At 41.6% G+C, this 25776-nt stretch overlaps 1 protein-coding gene across 1 annotated transcript in view; it reads right to left on the bottom strand.

Annotated features, from left to right (window-relative positions):
* galnt18b (UDP-N-acetyl-alpha-D-galactosamine:polypeptide N-acetylgalactosaminyltransferase 18b) overlaps positions 1–25294 on the bottom strand; it is a 136386-nt gene extending 111092 nt beyond the window's left edge. Inside the window, exon 1 of the mRNA XM_065261567.1 lies at positions 24773–25294. Coding sequence (XP_065117639.1) covers positions 24773–25010 — 238 coding nt within the window. The 5' untranslated portion in view covers positions 25011–25294. The remainder of the gene's footprint in view (positions 1–24772) is intronic.
* Between the last annotated feature and the right edge of the window lie 482 nt (positions 25295–25776).

The raw sequence follows: 25776 nt of genomic DNA, 5'->3' as shown, positions 1-25776 counted from the left end.
TAAGGAGGGAGGAGAGTAATATGGATATCTCCTAAAGCATAGTTCCATATAAATGCACGGATAATTTGTTGTTTTGTCGCAAGTGACAAACAGTATTGACCTTCTAGTTGAAAAAGGAGCCTCATATGAGATTCATTCATTCGCATTCGGAAATTGATTATTTACGTCTGGCAGAGATGACGAGCGGACACTATAACAGCTAAAGTCAGTTGTACAAAACCTTTATTTTTAGTAAACTCTGTGTACACAAACAATGTTCTCAATGCTCGTGTTCATGTGTAGAGATCCAGGTGATACTTCGAGCAAAGTTTCATGTTGTGTCGAGCCTTCTTAGTGTTGTAAAAAAATTGTGATAGTTCGGTAGCAGCGGACAGCGGCTGGAAGAAAACATCAGGGATCGAGTAGGCATCACACCCTAACCAAGATATATTTTTTTAAAGTAGCGTTTCTTTTAATGACAGTCGAGGTGCGACAAGTTGTCTTTCGTAGCCATTTACTGTATCCGTAAGAATCATAGACATTAAAAGATAAGAAATCCGTAAATCGTAGCAAGCTAGGCAATGCTTGTCAGTAGCCTACAGTACTGGTACTCGGTAGGTCCTCAAGATTTCGGCATGACGTAAAAGGTCACATGACTGAAATCCATCTATACCGTAGCTGTCACTGGAGCAGTACCCTAGTTTAGCCACTAGAACCATAACAATAAACAAACACAGAACGGAAGTTAAAGTCGCAATGAAACGGAAGTAATGATTGTCTTTATTTCTCGTATATCCGAGTAAAACGGCTTCTAAAATGAGAAAATGGAAGAGATCACTTTGAGAAGAGGAGATTCATTTTTTTTATTAAAAGATTATGAGGGCACATTTTTTTTAAATAATGAAGTAGGGATGTCAATTTATGCCATTTCCAATATGCGATGATCAGTTAAATTAACGATCAATCAATCGAATACTCGTTAACTGAAATAAGCCTTTACAGCATTGTCACATAGCTAATAACATAATAGGGTGGGTAAAAACGCCAGCTTCCTCACACGAATTAAAATATTTTATTTTGTCTAAAAAACATGCTAGTGTGATTGTAAAATGAGTCAATGTAGTTGGTGTTTTTATAAAAATTATCAATTTAATCTAGTAATGAAATATAATGACTAATAGACACATATGGACACTCTGAAAGTCTGTGCGTCCGTTACAAAATAAAAGTTTAATTATCATCCAGTGTTATTTTTCTAGTTGTTATCCTCGCTTTCCGAGTTTTTTATTTTATATCCAAGAAGCACACGAAGGGCACTTTTCCCGTCTTCACCTCAGCTTACACCTGCGGCGTACTTTCAGCAAAGATGCTTATATTATGGAAACCCACAACAATGTTTAGCATGTAGCTCCGCAGCCAGTCAATAATGGGGATCAATGATATATGTTGCGGGCGTTCAGAGTGTAACGACAGTCATTTACAGTTAACATTTAGTTTCTTGCCAGAATTTAAGATTGCATTTTCTGTATCGGACCCTATCAGATCCACTGTGGATGCCATTTCGTTGCGTTAGCAGCCAGCCTGGTCTCGCATGATGTTAAAAAGCCCAGGTGTGTGTTTGGCTTCGAGCCTCATTGTGATCATTGCTAGTTTAACTACTGCGCACTTCTTTAATTTTTTTCACCAGCTGTATGTGCTTTGCGTAGGGGTCCGCACACATAGGCTTGCTTTTTCGACAATCGTTAAGTTTTATCGATTTAATTCTAATCGACAATTAATCGAAGATCTATTGTTAACATCCTATAATGAAGTTCACAGATAAGTCATAATAGTCAAAAATATTTCAATTTCGAGCTAGGCGCATAAACATGACAACCCACATGCGGGTGTATATACAAATACATTTAAATTGAATTTAATACTCAATATTTTACTACACCAACAACAACACATTACAGATGTAAGCATGTAGCGCGGCTCAACAGTAATCAGTTATTACGTTTTAATTAGAAGCTAAAAAATAATAAAGACAATCTGATAATCAAGCAATTGTAAATCAAGTGCATTTATTCTCCTCCAGCTGTAAAGCATTGAAGACCACAGTGTGAGTCTGTGGAAAAGATGCTGTGCTTATTTTAGGCGTAGTATCTGTTACAAAAAAACAACAAGTGACTCTTCATTGCTATGCTTACAGATAGAAACCTCCGCTTGGCTCCATCTTAATTAATGACTCATTACATCCCATTGCTTCTAATTAGAATCACAAATTCAAGAGTGGTAAGGCAACTGAGTGTGTATCTCATCTACTCATAAATATTCACTATCATACTAAAAAAGACACAGAAATAAAGCACGTTTCAGGCTAATTTACTTTTGCTTGTTCAGACAATCCCAGATCATTTTAGTAAATCATAAAATCTGAATAGCTATTTAAATATGCATACAGAAGAATTTGAAAACCCAGCTAAAGTCTTTATTTGTGTCAGGGTTTTTGTTTCATTTAGTTCATTTTTATCATTGTTCATTTTTACTCTTTGTGTTTGTTACCTTTTAGTAGTCACACCTGTGTTTGTTTAATCACTCATCATCATTTACAATTGTTTATCATTATCACTTACCCTTTATAGTCCGATCTCGTCTGAATATATCCTTTTCATCGTGTTTGCTGTCTTTTGTGATTAAAGTCCTGTTAGTTTTATAATCCTGCCTGTTGTCATTCGTATTATGTTAAAGAACTGTGACAGAAGATCAGACCAAACGTATGTGGCGTGTAAGTGTTCCCCTCCGTGTTACAAATTAGAGTTTTTTGTTTTCAGAAATATCAGTTCCCTTTCAATACGGTTCACTTCGCATTGCGTCAGTTTGCTGACGCTATGGGGGAAACTCCTGTTTACTCCGTGATTGAAGCCTATTGGTTAACGTCTGTAGAAAATACAGACCAATGACGTTTGAGCCCGCGCGGGGGCGTGGCACACGTCCCTATATAAGCCGGTGAAATACGTCAAGAGCTCATTACTTTTCTCCTTCAGCGCGAACCTTCTCGCTGCTCCGAAGAAGAAGCCCTTACTCGCCGTCGATCCAAGCACTGCAGCGGACTACAACACACCAGCGTGTTCCCCTGCCGCTTTCCGGTGAGCCTAAAAGAGAGTATCTAAAAGAGCAGAAGCGCGTTGAGATAATGTCGCTTCGGCATTGCGGCTCCTGCCGAGCCCCTTTGCCTGTGGAGGATTTCCACAAGGAGTGCGTCATCTGTCTGGGTCCTGCCCACGCCGAGGCCGTACTCGCCGAGGCGGGCTGCGCCCACTGCGAGCTCCTTCCTATCGCGGTGCTGCGCTCCCGCCTCGAGATCTTTAAACGGAAGGCTTCCCGTGCTCTCCCGCCTAAACAGCAGCGGAGCCGTGAAGCTGGAAGACGCCCTGAGACCGAGTCCACGCCGGCTCATCCCCCGCGTGCTCTGTCTCCCCGCCGTCACCCTGTCACCTTCGCCCATGAAGACCTGCGCCCCCTGCCGAGTGCTAGCGGCATGGTTTCCTTTGGGTCCGGTGACAACTTGGAAGTGATGTCATCCTCTGAGGAGTTAGAGGATTGGGCGGCTTCGGATGACGACGCCCACGCAGCCGCCGCTGATGAACCTACCGAGTCGCGTCCTCACGACTCTGAGCTCATCCGCATCTTGACGCAAGCTACGGCGGAGCTCAACATCAAGTGGTCGCCGCCGTCAGAGCCTCAACTCAGCCGGTTGGACGAGTGGTTTCTGCAGCCCGGGCGCCGTCAATCGTCCCGCCAACGGCCGGCGCCGTTTTTCCCTGAGGTTCACCAGGAGCTCACCAAATCTTGGCGTGCTCCCCACTCCACCCGAGCTCAGAGCGCCGTCTCCCACGTCCTCTCCGTAGTGGACGGCGCCGACGAACACGGCTACTCCAAGATGCCGCCGCTCGAGGAAACTGTCGCCGCCCATCTCTGCCCGTCTTCAGCCGGCGGATGGAGGGCGAAGTTGAACCATCCATCAAAGCCCTGTCGCCTGACATCGACCCTGGCGTCAAAATCTTACGCCGCTGACGGCCACGCTGCATCCGCTCTCCATACGATGGCGGTGCTGCAGGTATACCAGGCAAAGCTCCTCCGTGACATGGACGAGACAGGTCCGGACCCGTCGACCTTTCAGAACCTGCGCAGCGCGACTGATCTGGCCCTTCGCGCCACTAAAGTCGCCACTCAGGCTGTAGGAAGAGCCATGGCCAGCCTGGTTGTTCTGGAGAGACATCTGTGGCTGAACTTGACGGAGATAAAGGACACGGATCGGGTTGCCCTTCTTGACTCGCCCGTGTCACCGTCGGGGCTCTTCGGCTCCGCTGTGGAGGGGTTCACCCAGCGCTTCACTGAGGCACAGAAATCGTCGCAGGCTATGCGGCATTTTCTACCTAAACGATCTGCCTCAGCGTCTGAGACCGGCCGCCCAAAACCGCCGCCAGCTCAACGCCCTAAGCCAGCACCAGCTCAGCCCCAGCAGAGAGCTGAACCGGAGGTCAAGCGCCAGCGTCCTGCACGACCGGCTGGCCCGCCTCGACGCCGCGGTCCCCGTCCTCGGATTACGCTGGACCCGACGCCGGCGCCGCCTCCCTGAAGAGAGTCTGAGGAGGAAAAGAGGCTCTGGTCCCGCTTCGGCCGGCCCGCCCTCGAAAGTTCTGCGTGTTTCAGTCCCCTCGGGCGCTGGACACACCCTCGCTGTAACAGCGAAACACAAATTTTTACCTTTTCACAAAAAGAGCAAATTTCCTCCTCTGTACACACAAACACACACACACGGCTTAACGTCCATAAGCATATCGACGCTCGCCGTCAAATTTCACGTTTGGCAATCCACCCCCGGTATGCCGGGCTGGATTCTAAACGTAATCCAACACGGTTATTCACTCCAATTCGCCCGGAGACCACCCCGGTTTCGCGGCGTTCTCTACACCACTGTCCCAGACGATCGTATGCAGATCCTCAGGGAAGAGGTGCGTTCTTTATTACTAAAAGACGCGATAGAGACGGTCCCGGCGGATCAAAGCGAATCAGGCTTTTACAGTCGTTATTTTCTCGTTCCAAAGAAAGACGGCGGCCTCAGACCGATATTGGATCTACGCGTTTTGAATCGCGCTCTTGCCAAACGGCCGTTCAAAATGCTTACAGCCAGACGAATCATGGCGTTAATTCGACCGGGCGATTGGTTCATATCAGTGGATCTGAAAGACGCTTACTTTCACATTCCGATAGCGCCACGTCACAGGCCGTTCCTAAGATTCGCGCTCGACGGGACAGCATACCAGTACAAAGTTCTGCCCTTCGGATTATCTCTGGCACCACGCACATTTACCAAATGTGCGGATGCGGCTCTCGCCCCTCTCAGACAGAGCGGCATCCGCATATTGAATTACCTCGACGATTGGCTTATTCTAGCACAGTCAGAGAGGGAAATTACTGCGCACAAGACCGTTGTACTCCAGCATTTGGAGAATTTGGGGTTCAAAATCAACCTCCAGAAGAGTTTGCTCACCCCCACGCAGCGAATCGCGTTCTTAGGCACGACGCTCGACTCATTAAAGATGCGGGCATGGCTTACACAGGAACGCGCGCTCACGGTCAGACGCGAGGCGGCATCGTTCAAAGCGGGTTCACATCTCCCTCTCAAACGATTCCAAAAAATGTTGGGTCTGATGGCAGCAGCATCCCCACTAATACCGTTGGGAATGCTGTTCATGAGGCCGCTTCAGTTTTGGTTGAAAGCGAAAGTTCCGCCCCGTGCTTGGTTGTCGGGCCGCTTATTAATCAAAATCACGTACAGCTGCGTGAAAGCGCTTTCGATATGGACATCCCCTCACCTTTTCCTCTCGGGCACGGAGCTCGGCTCCGTGAGCAGGAGGAAAGTGGTGACTACGGATGCGTCTGCGACGGGTTGGGGCGCTCACTGCGACGGCGAGCTCGCCTTCGGTGCGTGGAACAACCAGTTGTCTCAGCTACATATCAACCACCTCGAGATGTGGGCGGTTATCTTGGCGCTACGACACTTTCGACCGAAACTCCAACATCAACACGTTCTAGTGCGGTCGGACAGTATGACGGTGGTTTCGTTCATAAACCACCAAGGAGGGCTGAGATCTCGCTCCCTATCCAGGCTGGCGAAACGGCTTTTATTATGGGCTCACGCGAACGTACGTTCGTTAAAAGCGACTCACGTACCGGGTGTAGCCAATACGGGTGCAGACATTCTCTCGCGCAACGGTCCGCCGCCGGGAGAATGGAGACTGCATCCTCAGACGGTCGAGAGAATATGGACCGTCTTCGGCCGGGCGGAGATCGATCTGTTTGCATCAGACGAGAACGCGCATTGCCCGATCTTCTTCTCGAGACATCACGATGCCCTGTCGCAAGCATGGCCGGCGTGTCTTCTGTATGCTTTTCCTCCGGTGGCCCTGTTACCACAGGTCCTTCAGAGGATAAGAGAGACGAAATGCGCGATAATTCTGGTCGCCCCGTTTTGGCACAATCAACCATGGCTCCCCGACCTATGGCAGCTGAAAACATCAGCACCATGGCCAGTACCGCTGAGGAAAGACCTCCTATCTCAGGCGAGAGGGACGATATGGCATCCACAGCCGGAGCTATGGAATCTACACGTTTGGTCTCTGAACGGCAACCATCACGCCTTTCAGGACGAGTGTTAAATACTCTAACTGAAGCTAGGGCCCCATCTACCAGGCGCCTTTACGCTCAAAAGTGGTCTATTTTTTCTGATTGGTGCACGACGAAAGACTTAAACCCAAACACCTGTGAAGTGGAGCATATTCTCTCCTTTCTGCAGGAAATGCTGGACAGCGGTCGCGCGCCCTCGACGCTTAAAGTGTATGTGGCGGCGATAACGGCGAATCACGCCCTTATCGCCGGTTGCACCGTGGGAAAACATGATCTCATCATTAAATTCCTCAGAGGCGCTCGCAGACTAAACCCACCGCGACCTAACACGGTCCCGTCTTGGGATCTGTCCACGGTCCTGAAAGCGCTGCGCGGTCCCCCTTTCGAGCCCCTCGAACAGGCTGACCTGCGCGCTCTCTCGTTTAAAACCGCTCTCCTCCTGGCGTTGGCATCGGTTAAACGAGTGGGCGATTTACACGCGTTTTCAATTGACCCGTCGTGTCTGGAATTCGGTCCTAACGATAGCAAAGTGATCCTTAGACCGAGAGCGGGATACATTCCTAAAGTTTTGACCACGCCATTTAGAGTTCAGGTGGTTTCACTTCTCGCCCTTCCGACGGCGGACGGCGAACAAACCCCGAACACGCTCTGCCCCGTCAGAGCGTTAAGAATATACACGGACCGTTCTGCCTCATACCGCAAGTCAGATCAGTTGTTCGTAAGCTTCGCGCAACATTCCTTAGGTATGCCGCTCACTAAACAGAGGCTATCTAAATGGATCGTCGAAGCCATTGCTTTGGCTTACGCCTCCCTGAATGAACATTGTCCAGTTGGTTTAAAAGCTCACTCCACAAGGGGTATGGCTTCATCTTGGGCTTGGTCTACAGGGATTTCTATCGTTGACATTTGTAACGCGGCCGGCTGGTCCTCGCCGTCTACGTTTGTCAGATTTTATAGCCTGGATGTCCCTGCCTTACAAGCACAGGTCTTATCGGCTTAATGATTCACGCGACTGCGTTTCTGTATGCTTTCACGGTGCGTTGCTAGCTCACCGTCATGGCTACCTATTAATAATTCACGCACAGCTCGCGGCGCGCTCAGGGAACCCGCCGTCTCGTGCTCTATTGTATATGCATCATGGTGCGTTTAGAAACTTCACTGTATGCGTATTACTGTCTCATATATGGTGCTTACACTTGCGCTCGCTAGAGCTATGTATATGCTGGGTTAGGGCCACATGCAGTGTCTCTCCGGTAAGGGCACCTCAGTCCGTTGTGTATGCACGGCGGGATGGGATTACGTTCCCCCATAGCGTCAGCAAACTGACGCAATGCGAAGTGAACCGTATTGAAAGGGAACGCTTAGGTTACTCACGTAACCCCGGTTCCCTGAAATAACGGGAACGAAGCATTGCGTCGCTGGCCGTGCTACAAACGTCTACGCAGCGAGTGTTATTCGGCTGCGCGCTTCAGTCGAATAATAATGAGCTCTTGACGTATTTCACCGGCTTATATAGGGACGTGTGCCACGCCCCCGCGCGGGCTCAAACGTCATTGGTCTGTATTTTCTACAGACGTTAACCAATAGGCTTCAATCACGGAGTAAACAGGAGTTTCCCCCATAGCGTCAGCAAACTGACGCAATGCTTCGTTCCCGTTATTTCAGGGAACCGGGGTTACGTGAGTAACCTAAGCGTTTCGTTTTAGTTTATATTATGGATTTTTCGTTAAAACAATCACTCGGTTTGGAGCAGGGAGACAGTCCGATCACTTCGGACGGTCCAACAGACCATCGCCACCCCCAGAGACCAGACAGTACTCACCCTACCCGGAACTCCTGCCCACCCCAGGTGGAGAACTCGGCAGCGCGACCTGAGAGCCAGAGCTATCCTCTAAGCCCAGAGTCGCTAAAACCCCGGATGTTCCCCCTGACCAGGTGTTCCGCCGCGAGAGCTGCTAGTGATGTCAGGGAGGACGTCCATCTCCCCGCCGCTGAGGGTGAGCCAATAACGGTCCCTGGGGTTTTCAACATCTGCTCGGATTGTGTTTGGACTTTTCCAACCCCTGTCATCACCGCTGGTTCCGTCCAGAGCCCACCCTTCGTAAGTCGCTGTTGGATAGCGCTGCCGGTCCCGTCCGGTCTCCCTTTCCGCTCTCCCTTACCAGCCAATCTGAAGCTACGTCAGCTGACACAGCATCACACCTCTTGCTCATCCTCAGCGCGGCACCGGCGCTGGTTCGTCTGCCCACTGTCTCGGGGGTTTCTCCAGTTCTCCTCCCCCGCTCCCTGAGACCTAGAAGTCGCCTCGGCTCGTCGGACCAGCGGCCTCAGTTCGGGTCTCTCCTCCCTCCTCTTCGTCAGCTCCCGTTCCCACAGCGACGTTACCAGGCTTCGGTCACCCCTCTGGTTCTGCCTCGGTCAGTCGTCGTCCCGCCCTCACCTCTGGGTTTTCCTCGTTCCCCATTGTGGCTCTCACTCCACCCTTCCAGCTCGTTGGGCTCCTCCTTTCCATAGACGTCACCTGGAGACTCCCTAGCTCTGGCTCTGCCTCGTGGCTCCGGAGTCCTCCTACGTCTCGGTCAGGAGACCCACCAGCTCCGCCCCGTCCCTCCGGATCCTCGGATCCCCCCGTGTTCTCTGCTTGTGTGCCCCACCCTGGATCCTTCCCTCGAGTGTCTACGCCATCGTCTGTCCCCAGGGTGGGACTAGGACTTCCATCACCCTGGCGCCCTCCGCGAGCGTCTCCACCCTGGGGCTTCATCTTGTCTGGTCTCTGGACCCTACTCCAGACCATTTCCCTCACCTCTCATCACAGTTTTTTGGACTTTTTTGTTTGTTGCTCCCTCCCTATTGCCTCTATTTTATTTCATCTACGGTGCGAGGTCGCGCCTAACGGGAGGGGGTGTATCCTTGTCATTGTGTTTGCTGTCTTCCGTAATTTAAAGTCCTGTTAGTTTTATAATCCTGCCTATTTTTCATCATTTAAGTTGGAGAAATGTGACAATTTGTGATTTATTGTGTTTTTTTATAGGCTATTTAACTACATTGAAAAACAAAGAGAGGAGGGACCACAGTCTGACACTGTTAAAACCAACATTAGTTCTTTGTCTCAGTGCTGGCTCGCTAAATATTTATAGTTTTAATGTCTTCACCGAAGAAACCCTACAGGTTCTGCCCGCGTTCTTAAAGTCAGGCGGTGACTGTGCTGTTGAAGTGAAACATGACCTCAATTTGCACCATCGTGCCAACAGTTCCCACTGTACCATCGGGAGCTCAGAAACAAATTCCTATAAAAGAAAATTTGCACTTTTCTCCGTGTGTTGGACCCTTGCATCAGCAGGTTACTTTCTCTATTAAAGATTCAGTAAATGCTGCAAAATCAGGACGATTACTGTGATACCATGTTTTACTCCCTTTAAGCTTTCCAAGCATAACATCTATCAAATGATTTTAAAATGGATGAATACTTAATGAACTGGATTTCTAAGTTCACACAACTTCTCTATCTGGGTTGAACAGACATGCAAATTTACTCGCGTTGAAATTTTATAATGAATGCACATTTTGATTTTGTTTACAGCACAGAGTTTACGCCGTCCTATTTCTTTGTACTTATTTCACATTGTTTATTCTAATAAAAGCAATGCGGATACACTGAAACAGCACATAAACATCTGTTGTACATAATGAACACAGAATAAATAAGGAGGCAGACGCATTTTTTGCTTTAATCCTGACATATTAAAATTTTCTCAGCACAAAAGCTGTGTTAAATGCCTGTACTATTTTTATTGTGCATAAGGAACAGGAACACACGGGTACTGCTTATTTATTCGCTATTGCTTAAAGTATCTTTGCACGTGATCGAATCAACCTTATATAGACTTATCAGCAGAAATCACAGCCTTGTTAATATTTAATTCAGTATAATGACACTCAACCGTCTGTAATATTGCTTAAATGTCCTGACGTCCGACTAATGCCAACATTACGGTAGGTTTCTTTAGTTTATGGCACTATAAATATGGGCACCTTGTCGGGTGCTGGCTGTACTGATTAAAAGCCTGTCTTACTGGATAAGAAGCTTTGCAGCGCCTGTTTATCAGACCTTATAGTGATTATCAGAGGATAAACCCTCCAGCACAGCTGTAAATCAGCTTTTCACTCTCTCAGTCATCTGTCTGTCTGTCAAAAGGGCAGTTGAGGGCAACCTAAAAACATTGAGTCTCTTCCAGGAAGAGCAAAAGTACAACATCCTCTCTCAACATCCTCCACTCCGTGCTGCTGAGGTAATTAAACCCAACCCGCTGCTTATTAGAGGAGACTCATAGGATGAGAGGAAATGAGAAATCACAGCTTTTCCAAAGAGGCAAATTCACTCCTTGGAGACACTGACAGACATTTGTTCAGTTCTTCATAGAAAACATTTTCTGCCATCAAAGCAAATACACCATAATAAATATTCTCTTTATACGTATATAAAGGATTTCAGGTAATGATTCATCTTTCTGTGACACAGAAATTTTTCATTTCTTACTCTTAACGTAGCCGAAAATGAAAACTACTCCATGATTTACCTTATGTAGGGGTTCGCGGGGCAAAAACTAACACTGGGGTTAGTTGTAACACGGACTGTTTACATTACGCTGCCAAAAGACAATCTCACGCAAATAATTGGAAATGTATTTTCCAGAGAGTTACTGTATTGATGAACGAGTGTTTTGGTGGCATGTAAGTACATTTTTTCATCATATGTTTTTTCGGTTTCTAAGTTAGGTGTGTAAGATATCAAATCCAATGCTATGTCATATTAATCAGTGTCTTGTTGACTAAAACATAGCATTGTTTTGAAATATGTCTGCAGCTTTTAACAACTTTTTTGGTGGGCTTAAAGATATTTTGACCCAGCGGGGTTAATTGTAACGCTGTGTTACAACTAACCCCTTAGCACGATATGAAAACCGCTAACGTTAGCGTAATTCTTGCCCGTTGTTTTAAATATGCTACACATGAATGATTGCTGGCTGGCAACAAAATAAATGTGCCTGTCTTATCAAAAATCGTGTGTCAAATGTATTTTTGTTCATATCTTTAATATTGATTGAATAAGGTCACGTCAAAGACTAATACAGACTGAGTCACATATATAAAAAAAATTGTCATAATTTTGCTGCTTTTTCTCACATATTTAGACATTTGTATCCATTTATAATTGAACTATTGTTAGAAAAGGGCTGGATGAATGAATACAGTGTGGATATCTGTCTATTATAGACAGATATATAAACAATATCCACTTCAAGTATATAGACAAAATAGTATTGACATATTTGCCTGCAAACTTAATTTTTAGCAAGTGTTACAACTAACCCCCTGCCTGCCACCTATGGGGTAAGTTGTAACGTTTGCACTTCTGTCACGTTTGGTGTAATTGTCCAAGAATGGTAAGTACTAGAAACAAACTTCAAATGGTAATTTGTAGCAAAAGATGTGTGTTGGATGACGAAAACGATGACATGAGTTATCGTCTCCAACGTAAATCTCTTTTCTTGGACTACAACAAACACACGGATTGTAGGCAACAGTTCCTGGGATTTGTGACATTATCATAATTCCCCCCGCTTTGTCTCACAGCCTGTAAATTAACTCCACTGTTAAAGACTTCCAGGCATTGTGAGCGAATCTTTCAAACATGGTAAGGAGCGTCTCATTTCCGGCTTACGTCAGAGGTATTCAGGCCAATCACAACGTACAGATTAACTGGCCAATCAGGAACACAGAGCTTTTCAAATCTTTTCGTTTAAGGAAGAAAGTGAAATCTGGAGCTACAAAAATGTACGCTATGTGGGAAATGATGTGTTTTTAACCGTAAACCACACGAAAACATTGTATTACACCAAATACACACAATAAAGTCATTTTAGCAATGAAATAGGTGCACTTTAAGTGAACTTATATAAGTTTTTGGGATATCCATTAATCACTTGAATTAAGAAAACAAGTTTACTCAGTCAACGGAGTCAAGCTATTTTCAGTGTGTCAGTCTCTGATGTGCATTCACATTGTGCGTTGTGAACTCTGACACTTTGTTCATTGAGTACCACTTACACATAGACATAATTAATGCCTAGAGGGGCCATTGTGTGCTTTGGTCAATTGCTGCAATACGTTATTGTAGAGACTTACATGAAAGAAAGAAATTCTGAATGAGTCATGAATGAGAAAATATTCTCGTCACTTCAAAAAATGTTCATTCTGAGGTTAAGTATCCCGTTAAAGTGTTTGTCCAGAACTTGACCAAATGATGGCCCAAAAGTCATCTGAGTAAAGTGTTTTACATAAGTAAAATGTTAAATGTTTGCTAATTCTTTTGCATCACAGCATAAAAAAATGCCATTATTATGACACTAAATAAAAAAAATTGATGTTTTATTATTTAGGAGGATTATTCAAACAATCATTCAATCAATATTCCGATTGAATTTAATCTGATTCCAGGTTACAACCGTACAGTTTACTTGTACCCTAAACATTGCAATCTGATTAAACTGTTTGTTAACATATATATATATATATATATATATATATATATATATATATATATATATATATATATATATATATATATATATATATATATATATATATATATAATATATTAACATATATATATATATTCTATATAATCCGAACCAAACGTCTCCGCACAGCCAGGGTTGCCAGATTCGTGTATTAAAACCAGCCAGATTGACATTTAAAACTAGCCCAAAAGCAGCCCAATGACTATTCACAGTCCAAATACCAATAACTAATAAACAAAATCATTTCATCTTTAACCCGCAGAAAAAAAAACTCGCTGAAACAGTATAAATATATATTTGAAGTCTGCAAAAAAGCAGATGACTTGGCTGCGCGCAGTCATGTTTTATCTCTGGACAAATGTACAAAGTCAAAGTTGAGTTGGAGAAAGTTGTTTTTAAGAAGTTTTCAGAAATAGGCAAAAAAACACACTTCTAAAAGGCACGATGCTATTTTATTGTTTTATGTAATGTTATTAAACAGCATGTGACCCCATTACCGTAATAATGCATGTTGCCATTGCCTTGCTATTGCATGTTTTTGTAACGAGAATCGTGTGATACATAAATAAGAGGTATAAAAGTCGTGAACTTAAGCACAATTCTTCTGTGCATGTACACAAGGTATTTTTGAGAAATTGAGAAAATACTACAACTCATGAGTTTACATGCATACTTTTCTCCTATTGATCGGATCACAGATCGGACTACACCACCCCTTTCAATACAATCAAAATTTGCATCTGATCGACCTAAATTAAAAGTGTTTACATATGACGACTTTTTAGTACGATTGAACCATCAATGCAATTTCAAACTGATAATTTTTTTGCATGTGAACGTTCCTACTGTTAGTTACCCGTCGTATGGATCAGAATATTTGGTTCGGTCTGATGATCATCAGTATTAGGGTCAATGTGTTACAACTTGCAACTACTGCATTTAATACAAGCTGCGTTTCATTTAGAAGTGTGCATCCTTTCGTCATATCATTTTAGAAATAAAACATTATATCATTTACATTCATTCCATGCGAGGCATAATCACTGTAATTACCTACTTACTTTAAAAGGTATTGCTTTTCTAAATTAAGACAACCTCGATGACTTATGCACCCTACAAATGCGATCTTCTGAAGGCGTTTGAAATTAGATGCAGGTATAGACGGTTTCATCGGACGCACGTGATACACGTCTGGATCCGAACGTTACTTCCGGTTTCGTTTTTTTAATGGTATGACAAGTTGCTATACTGATCTCTTGAACAAATGTCTCATTGAAAATAACAAATGTTTTGGATTCCTAGGTAATCTATGTTTTTTTTTTTTTTGCTTGTTATATAAATAAACTACATTTTAAGTACTTTGTGGTTATTTATCATTAGCGGAGTTTACCGGAAGTTACGTGTGGACCGCGACAGCCGCTTGTTTATGTTGTTATTGCTGAAACCGTCTATAGATTTCAACAAACTTACACCCACCAGAATGGAAACTGGTAAGGAAATGCCATCTTAAAAATAAGAGATGCTATTAAAATAACCCGTTTCTCAGTTTAGATGTGTAATATTTATAAAGGAAGACTCAGGTAGTAGACAAATAAATCCTTTCATACTTACACTACATTCAGTAGAGATGGTCGGGAAAGAATAAACAATGGGGTGAATTCATAGCTGACCTACAAACTGCTAGAAACTAAAAGGACAACACTAATAGCCAAACACAAAGTATGCCAAGAATTTCTTTGGGCGTAGGTGTTGATGTAAATACTAAAAAAAGTTCACATGAATTAATCACACTTTTTCTTAAATGAAAGCAACACTAACCAGACAGGGTTACAGTAAATACTTAAACACTTCAAGATCCAAATAATAAAAAAAAATTGACAAAATGCCCTCTTATTTGAAAGTCACTTCAGATGAAAGGCAAAGCACCTACTAAATAAATAAATGTAAATGAAAACGACTCATTTCTAGCATAGCCCTGAAATGGACCAGTTGTGTAACAGTATAATTCAAATAATTTGTTTATGCAAAAAAGGTTTTGCATAAAAATAACTTTTAAATGTAAATGCTACAGTAGAGAGAAGCATACATGTATATGAGCTGTTAATCAATTCACTCCAACATAACTAAACAACCGAACGAAGGATTTAACCGTCTGAAATGATTTTGTTGTTCATCCAGCAGAAAACACACAACAGTGCTAAACAGGCGCTGTGCTGCCGAAGCCTGCTGGATCTGCATCAACTTGAAGATGACAGAGAGATCAGGAGATCCTCCTCCAGGCTGTTTGTACCAGCTGCTAGAGTCACATCTGGCATGTACTTCTTCCACATAAATCATTCATTCTGAAAGAGACTTGTAGGTAACACAAAGTGAACTTGTTTTGAATGTGTATACTGTAGTCCTCTATCCTGATGTTTAGACTGCACTTTTTACTTTATTGTACTTCATATACAGATGATTTATCACGTGTGAACCTGCTAAAACTTAAAATAATCCTGGTTTATCTTATTCCATGTTTCACACTGTTTATAATTTATCCTGGGTTGGTCATAAATCTTGGACATTTGTCAATCCTCTGTTAATGTTCTCATTTGCATATTTAGGAGAGTAGTCACTAGTCAGTACCAACGCAATCTCATGGCAATTTGTACATATTGTACGAGGTGACTAATATATATGACCACATTTTTGTACGTATTTGCACGATTTTGTGCAATTTGCTTTCACTCCTGTGACATTAGCGGTGGGGTTTCATCATAGTATTTTTTATGATAATCATACATTTTTGCGCGATTCACTTTATACGAATTCATATAAATTAAGAGGGTTGTCACTGGGTAGTACCAACGCAATCTCATGGCAATTTCGAACATATTTTATGAGGTGGCTAATTTGTACGACCACATTCGTATTCATACGTTTTCGTACAATTTGCTTTTACTCCTGTGACATTGGAGTTAGGGTTGGGGTATAGAGGTGGGGTTTCATCATAGTATTTTTTATGATAATCATACATTTTTGCGCGATTCACTTTATATGAATTCATATAAATTAAGAGGGTAGTCACTGGGTAGTACCAACGCAATCTCATTGCAATTCGAACATATTTTATGAGGTGGCTAATTCGTACAACCACATTCGTATTCGTACGTTTTCGTACAATTTGCTTTTACTCCTGTGACATTGGAGTTAGGGTTGGGGTTAGCGGTGGGGTTTCATCATAGTATTTTTTATGATAATCATACATTTTTGCGCGATTCACTTTATACGAATTCATATAAATTAAGAGGGTAGTCACTAGGTAGTACCAACGCAATCTCATGGCAATCAAACATATTTTATGAGGTGGCTAATTCATACGACCACATTTGTACGTTTTCGTACAATTTGCTTTTACTCCTGTGACATTGGAGTTAAGGTTGGGGTTAGCGGTGGGGTTTCATCATAGTATTTTTTATGATAATCATACATTTTTGCGTGATTCCCTTTTATATGAATTCATATAAATTAAGAGGGTTGTCACTGGGTAGTAACAACGCAATCTCATGGCAATTCGAACATATGAGGTGGCTAAGTTGTATGACCACATTCGTATTCGTACGTTTTCGTACAATTTGCTTTCACTCCTGTGACATTGGAGTTAGGGTTGGGGTTAGCGGTGGGGTTTCATCATAGTATTTTTTAGGATAATCATACATTTTTGCGTGATTCACTTTATACGAATTCATATAAATTAAGAGGGTAGTCACTGGGTAGTACCAACGCAATCTCATGGCAATCGAACGTATTTTATGAGGTGGCTAATTTGTACGACCACATTCGTATTCATACGTTTTCGTACAATTTGCTTTTACTCCTGTGACATTGGAGTTAGGGTTGGGGTTAGCGGTGGGGTTTCATCATAGTATTTTTTATGATAATCATACATTTTTGCGTGATTCCCTTTTATATGAATTCATATAAATTAAGAGGGTTGTCACTGGGTAGTAACAACGCAATCTCATGGCAATTCGAACATATGAGGTGGCTAAGTTGTATGACCACATTCGTATTCGTACGTTTTCGTACAATTTGCTTTCACTCCTGTGACATTGGAGTTAGGGTTGGGGTTAGCGGTGGGGTTTCATCATAGTATTTTTTAGGATAATCATACATTTTTGCGTGATTCACTTTATACGAATTCATATAAATTAAGAGGGTAGTCACTGGGTAGTACCAACGCAATCTCATGGCAATCGAACGTATTTTATGAGGTGGCTAATTTGTACGACCACATTCGTATTCATACGTTTTCGTACAATTTGCTTTTACTCCTGTGACATTGGAGTTAGGGTTGGGATATAGCGGTAGGTTTCATCATAGTATTTTTTATGATAATCATACATTTTTGCGCGATTCACTTTATACGAATTCAAATAAATTAAGAGGGTAGTCACTGGGTAGTACCAACGCAATCTCATGGCAATTCGAACATATTTTATGAGGTGGCTAATTCGTACGACCACATTCGTACGTTTTCGTACAATTTGCTTTCACTCCTGGGACATTGGAGTTAGCGGTGGGGTTTCATCATAGTATTTTTTATGATAATCATACATTTTTGCGCGATTCACTTTATACGAATTCATATAAATTAAGAGGGTAGTCACTAGGTAGTACCAATGCAATCTCATTGCAATTCGAACATATTTTATGAGGTGGCTAATTCGTACGACCACATTCGTACGTTTTCGTACAATTTGCTTTTGCTCCTGTGACACTGGAGATAGGGGTGAGGTTAAGGGTGGGGTTTTATCATTGTATTTTTTTGCACGATTCACTTCATACAACTTCATATGAATTAGGAGAGTAGTCACTAGTCAGCATCAATGCGATATCATTTCAATTTGTATATATTGTACAAGGTGGCTAATTCATATGACCACATTTGTACGTTTTCGTGCGATTTGCTTTTGCTCCTGTGACACTGGGGTTAGGGGCGGGGTTGGAGATTTGGTTTGATCATTGTTTTATGATAATCGTACGTTTTTGTATGATTCACTGTGTACAAATTCATAATAATTAGGATGGGAGTCACTAGTAAATACCAATCCAATCTCATGGAAATTCGTATGTATTTTATGTGGTGCCTAATTCGTATTTATTCATATGACCAAACTTTTTCATATGATTTGCTATCGCTCCTGTGACGTTGGGGTTAGGGATGGGTTAGAGATAGAGTTTTATCATAGTTTTTTATCATAATCCTATGTATTTGTATGATTTACTTCATACAAATTCATATAAATTAAGAGGGTAGTCACTAGCAAGTACCAAAGCAATCTCATGGCAATTCGTACATATTTTATGAGGTGGCTAATTCATATGACCAAACTTGTACGTTTTCATACGATTTTCTATTGCTCCTGTGACGCTGGGTTTAGGGGCAGGGTTAAAGGTGGGGTTTCATCATTGTTTTTTTATGCTGCTAATCATATGTTTCACATCGTACGCTTAAAGAAGCACCTTTTAGTTTGTAACCACTGTCCAAATAGTAAGTGCATTTTTAAAATAATAATTAAGAAATAATGTGTGTTGTATTGAAAACACTGACTGGACTACGGAAGTCCTAAGCGCAATGCGAAAAAATTAAGGACGTAAATAAGTTCTTTCCTAGTCTTAAGATTTTTTCTCCTTCACGACATTTTTTTTGTCACGTTTATCTCTTCCAATTTTTTCCTCTTTCCAAATGTATTTATTTTTATTTATTTTTTTGCTTTAAAATGTATTTCTCTTTCAATTTTTTTATCTTCACAAGACCATACAAGGAAATAAATGCTTGCTAGCTAACAATTAGCATGCAATACCAACTTTGGCCACCAGAACCAGATCTTGTCCTGTAAACCCTCTCTCTGCGCATATGTGTTTATTTAATGGAGGTTAAACGTGTTTGCTAGACTAAACACAGTGTAAAAGTCTTGTGAAAGACTTTCCCCCGAAAAAGTTCATTGCATAAAACACAAAAATCCCAGCCCCATCTCAAAAAGACTTTGACCCAAGGTTATAAGTAGTATGAAATTCCCTATAGCCATTTTCCCATTTATCAGCGTGCTAATGTCACCCTGCCCTTTTAAAAATACGCTTATATGAAAACCTTCTCCGGACTACAAAGATCACAGTAAGCACCAGCGATGCACCTAGCCTTTTCATTACAGTATGTGAGCAAAATAATAGCCTATATCAAAAAACAGCAAAGGGGAAATCGGTGAAAATGACCCAAAACTGAAAGCTACAGTTATTTTCTCCAAAATGTCACTAAAAGATATCACTATATATTCCAAAGCACGTCATCTATTTTAGATTCGCTACAGATCAGCAACAAAAGATCCACACCGTGCAATAAAAAACCTACAAGTGTTATAAGTCGAGAATTCTCTGTAATGCACTTTTCTCTCCAGGCTCATTCCTGAAGCCCACATTCACTGCCAAACGGCAAATCGTGTCTGCGGCAGGAGCAAGGGAATGTTTGCTCAAGTAATCGTCTGTTGCTGCCTTTCAGCTCTGTGAGGTTTGTTTGTGCCCTCGAGTGTTGAGTGTCACACGGTCTGTCTCCAACCCACATCAGCATCTCCACTTAGTAATTATGATGGAATCAACACCGTTACAAAAGGAAATGTGTCTGCTGTCATAAAAAACATACAAAGGGAGACCATTAATGCATCCATATTGCTGTAATGCTAACACACAGCCTTGAACTATAGCAAGATATTCACAAAGGCTCTTGTAGACTAATAAATCAGGAACAAAACTGAAGCAAATTGTCTGCATGTAGGTCTGCAACAAATGAGCATTTCTTAAAGTAGCAGCAGATGAATCCAAGAATAAAGCTGGAAACACAATACCGGTAGCTGCGTGCCATTTGGCAAACAAAGTGTTAGATTTTACTAATTGGAGGAACTGAAGCCAACACCCACTCTCAGAAACAAAGGTACTAATACATTTATTAGTACCTCAAATGTACAAATTGGTACCTCAAAGGTACATAGTGATACTTAAAGGGATGCAACAGCTAAATCTCAAAATAACCCCATGATTTACTCACCATCAAGCAATCTGAGATACATGTCCATCATCTTTCAGACGAGCACATTTGGAGTTATTTCAGTAAATGTCTTTGCTCTTCCAAGCATTTAACGATAAAAAAAACAGGGATTACTTTTGACTTTAAAGCCCATAAAGTGCATCCATCCTTCACAAAAGTAATCCACCCGGCTCCAAGGGGTTAAAAAAGGTCTTCTGTGAATAATCAATGTGATTTTGTAAGAAAAATATCCATATTTTATACTTTATAAACTATAATAACTAGCTTCTGGCAATGACGGCATCTTGGACTCACGCAATTCACAAGAGTCACTGCGCAGCATACCTATGGCAACCAACGCTCACTACGAGTCCAAGATCATTACCAGTCATTACCAGTTGCTAGTTATACCATTTACTAAAATAAGTAACGACAAACTGTTTCAGACGAACACATTTGGAGTTATTTTAGATAATTGTTAATAACTAGCTTCCAGTAATGACGCCATCTTGGACTTGTAGTGAGCATTGGTTGCCATAGGTACACTGCACAGTGACTCTTGTCTGGAAGCTAGTTAATATAGTTTATAAAGTTTAAAATATGGATATTTTTCTTACAAAATCGCATCGATTATTTGCAGAAGACCCTTTTTTAACCCCTTGGAGCCGGGTGGATTACTTCTGTGAAGGATGGATGCACTTTTTGGGTTTTTAAAGTCAAAAGTAATCCATGTTTTTTACTGTTATAAGCTTGGAAGAGCAAAGACATTTACTGAAATAACTCCAAGGGCCCTATTTTAACGATCTGAAACGCAAGTGCGAAGCGCAACGCGCAAGTGAGTTTGTGGGCGGATCTTGGGCGCTGTTGCTATTTTCCCGGCGTGAGAAATAACTCTTGCGCCGGGCGCAAATCAATAAGGGGTTGGTCTGAAGTAGGTTCATTATTCATAGGTGTGGTTTGGGTGTAACGTCAAATAAACCAATCAGAACCCTATCCAACATTCCCTTTAAGCGCAAGGGCGCAAGTTCCATGGCGGGTTGCTATTATTATGACGGATTTACCAGGTGCACGCCAGGAGCGGTTTACAGCCGAGGAGACCGACGTTCTTGTAAGAGTAGTCAAAGACAGAGAAGTTGTTTTGTATGGGGATAGGAGAAACCCGCCCAAATCAGCGTAGGTTAAACAGGCGTGAGAGGAAATAGCCACAGTCTTATCAGCTGGCATATCGTTGCGCCAAGCGCTACAATGATGTCAGGAGACGGGGGAATACCAAGCTTGCCAGCATAAATCGGGCACGCCGTGTAACGGGAGGTGGATCTGCCTCTACACAGACGCCAGCAGAGGACATCGCTGCGTCCACCCTCACCACTGAAAGGGTTTGTGGGCTTTGAAATCGGACTCAAGAAACGCAAGCAAGGTCCAACCCCAAAGTACACTTACAAATCAAGTTCACATACATTAAGGTTTCTTATGAAAACATTTGAATTATTATTTACATAAAATAAACGTAATACAGCCACACAACAAACTTATGAAAATATTTTAATCGTTATTTGCATGAGAATTTTTTAACGCAGCCACACAATAAATAAAAAATATCACCACAATGCTCACCACTATGATTCCCCTTATCTCGTGTATTAATATTTTTAAGTGTAACAATTTATGATTTGCAAAAATAACTGTTGCATCTGTGTAGATTAGAAGCAAAGTGTATGCGCGTTGTGCACGCTTATGGTCAAGCATGCGCCCTTAAAATAGCATAATGAACAACGCGCAACGCGCAACGCGCCACTGACTTTAAACTTTTTTTTCTGGTCAGTGGCGCAATTGTTTTTTGAAACTGCAAAATAGCATCAGGGATGGTTTGCGCCGGAACACGCCTCCTTTTTTGCGCTGAACCGCCCAGGGGGCGCAAGTTCATTCCCTAGTTTGCCGACGTGCGTCTGTGGAGGGAAAAACCCGCTGTGCGCCGGTGAAAAATACGAAAAGATACATGCGTCACTGACAAAGTCAATTGCGCTGGGTGCAAGATAGAGCCCAAAATGTTCTCGTCTGAAAGATGATGGACATATGAATCTCAGATTGCTTGAGGATGAGTAAATCTGGGGTAATTTTGAGATTTGGCTCAAGTACTGTGTTGCTTCAAATTGTAAATATTAGGATCTTTTAAAGCAGTGGTTTTTAAACTGTGAGTCGTGACTCTAGACCCACTTGTGGGTTGCACAGTGGGATAAGATGGGTCACACGAAGTGGATTGGCTAGAATGATTTTATATGATGTACAGTACTGTGCAAAAGTTTAAGGCCACCACCACCAGACTTGTTGTTTTAAAGTTTTAATGTCCATCCATATGTATTTTTCAATATATTTTATTAAGATACAAAGAGAAAATAAAAAAAAATATAATATTATAAATATAAACATTTAAAAAAATAATAATACATTTCATGACTAAATGTCTTCTTTAGGCATTGTAGATGTTTAGTGTGACCTCTCTTGGCACTAAACACATCTTGAGCGTTTTTTAGCAGAATGAAGTAAAAAGTCTAATTTCTTTAAAATTAGAAATTAGGATTAAACTTTATTTAGCTTTAAGAGATCCTGCAGTTTCCTGCTATTGCTCAAGTGGAAGGGGAGTTTACCCAAAAAACTTGACACATCAGTTTACAATTTTTATACAGTTTTTAATACTATATACACATTTCCTGTATTTTCTGGATGTATTCTATTAAAGAGACTGAGAAACAATTATATATGATCACTATAACATTGCACAAAAATAAATCTAAGTCTGGCATGGTGGCCTAAGACTTTTGCACATTACCATAAGTTTTTTTGATACTGCAATTAAACTTATATTTCATAAATTACAAGGAAAATAAAAACTACTCAATTATAAAAAAAAAACATTTGTGTATTTACATAAAAATATGTTAGTGTGTTGGTATAAATTCAAATGTATAGGTGGGTCGCAGAATGAAAAGTTTTAACGTGTATCGTCCAGTGACAGTGTAGAAATATTTAGACATCACCCATCTTGGCAACGAACATGCAATTCAATCATACAAAATAAAGAAACTCATAATACATGACAAAAACGTGTCGTGCGCTGAAAAATCCAATCTGAAACTACAGAAAGAAGCAATCAAGTCACTTTTCGTAATTAATGTTCAGCCAGTGCCAAGTTCATTACACAAGAGTCACTGGAGAGAGAAGAAGAAAAAGATTTTGCTATCATTAATGTGAGGCTGCCAGATCTCAAAGTGGAGGTCACACCTGCGTATCAAGTCCCATTAACATGAAGGTGAGGGGCAATAATCAAGAACAGGGCAGGCGGGCACAACATGACAAATGGTATTCAGGTTGGCGTGATGAATTTCTATGGATTGTGTGTTTTGTTGAGAGGCAGATACTTCTAACAAGGGTCTGCTGTTTCAAAGCAACCTCACCCCCGGGTCAAGTCGGTCCTGAGTTACAACACTGCAGACAAAACGAATTGCCATGGTAACCACAAAATACTGTAGCTAAGGTTATACCAGTTAAACCTTGGAATGCCTTACAAAAATGTACAATGGAAACCAACCCGGTATGTTTACTGGTAAGCTACTGTAAAATAAAATAGCATTTTAAAAAGCCATCTCCATACAATAAGAGGATTTCAGAATATTTTTGTAATTTTAATTTACCAGTTCTCTATTATTTATTTTTCCTTATTTCTTTACTGTTTTTTATGTCTCAACTGTTTGTAGATTAATGTATTTTATGTACTGTACTGTTAGAAAAAAAAGTTCAAAGTATGTACCACAGCTGTCACCGGGGTATAGTACCCTTTAAAAAGGTCTTAATATCAAGTAATAAAAGTTTAAGCAGTGCACTAAAATATAAATATAAAGTTTCTTTTTCAGACTGTATGACTCCATAAAAAACCTTTCCACTGAACTGCTGCACAAAAGGATCTTTGTAGTGTAAAACAGGGACTATAATAAACTTTGGACTAATAGGCTTTTTAGAGAACCAAATGGTTCTTAGGGCATAGCTGTTAAGGGCCCTTTACAGGTGTAACAACAGTACTGAGGTGGAAAAAGACCAAAACCAGTATGATCCAGTATGAAAACCCATTAAATTTCACAAAAGCAATAGTTGTAATAAAATGTAATATTAACAAAAACTCTGGTTACCTCATATAGAGCTTATTTATTCCAAATAACAACAACGTTTCTTGATACTATCTGCTACTGCATCATAATAAAAATATTATTAGTTACATAATATGAATCTTGCTGCATTTCTGCTCATGAGCTGCACTAAAACCCTTTTCTTATTGCAAAATAATTCAATGTTGTTCAAGTGCTTCTACCTGTCAATTGTTTTTAAAAGCCCATTCAACAATAACTTTACGTAAGCGCAGCATACGTGCAACAGCCCAAATGAAACCCGCGTAATTGCAAAACTAATGCATGAATGAAATGTTTACCTTGTATGTGCTGGTTAACAACATTCTCCAGTCGGTCCAGTCTCTCTATAATCCGCAGAGTTTCTCCTTTCCTATCGCCCTCCAACTTTTTGGCCGGAACTGGCATCGGCACTTTGATGTACACATTAGCAATGTAATTAGTAACCCATCCGACATACAGAAGACACACGATGTTGGTCATACCACTCAGTATCACACACGTAGACACCAAAGTTTTGGTTCTCCTGGTGCAAGCCATCCCGACACCCCTCCATATAGAGTCCGAGACAAGTGCGCCTGTCCCGGTGTACCCGCTTACAGAATTACGCGCTGGTTCAATCCATGCAATTGTGTAACGACGCCTTACGCAAAGATTATTATGGGTTCATTGTGTCCGTGTTTTATCATTCTGACTATAGCAAATTCAGATCGATCACATCCGAACCCTGGTTCAATGAAAACTAGCGTCTTGTTCCAAAACGAAGCGTCGCGTCCTCCATCGGCAGCAGTGCGCGGCGTTATAGGAAGCCAAGGGAAAGTGCATGCGAGTATGTGTGTGCGCGTGTGTGTGTACAGTATCCGTGTGTGTGGTTTGATCCTCAGCCTGTTGACCAATGAGATGCGACAGAGCAGCAATCTATGGATCCAATTGCACAATGATCCAATAACATAAGGTGATGCTCTATTAAAGCCATGCTCTGGGTTCATAAAATAAAAACTACTTCCAATAATAAAGGAAGGATGTTTTTCATTGCTTCTCAGAAACTACACATGCAAGAAAAGTGCTCTTTAGTATTTACTGTAGTAAACTACTTTATTTACTGTATTCACTTTAGTAACATTTCTAGATAGCCTACTATAGTGTGTATAGTATACCTTGCTACAGTAGATATTAAAGTATACTACAGCATTTACTTCAGTTTATTATGTCACTATAGTTAATACTACAGAATACTATAGTAAACATCAACAAAATAAATATTTTCAATAAAGTAGAAATAAATATGAATAAAATAAATACTTCT

This window comes from Paramisgurnus dabryanus, chromosome 2 (genome assembly GCF_030506205.2).
Source record: "Paramisgurnus dabryanus chromosome 2, PD_genome_1.1, whole genome shotgun sequence".
Taxonomy (NCBI): domain Eukaryota; kingdom Metazoa; phylum Chordata; class Actinopteri; order Cypriniformes; family Cobitidae; genus Paramisgurnus; species Paramisgurnus dabryanus.
This window is presented reverse-complemented; position numbering and strand designations above follow the sequence as displayed.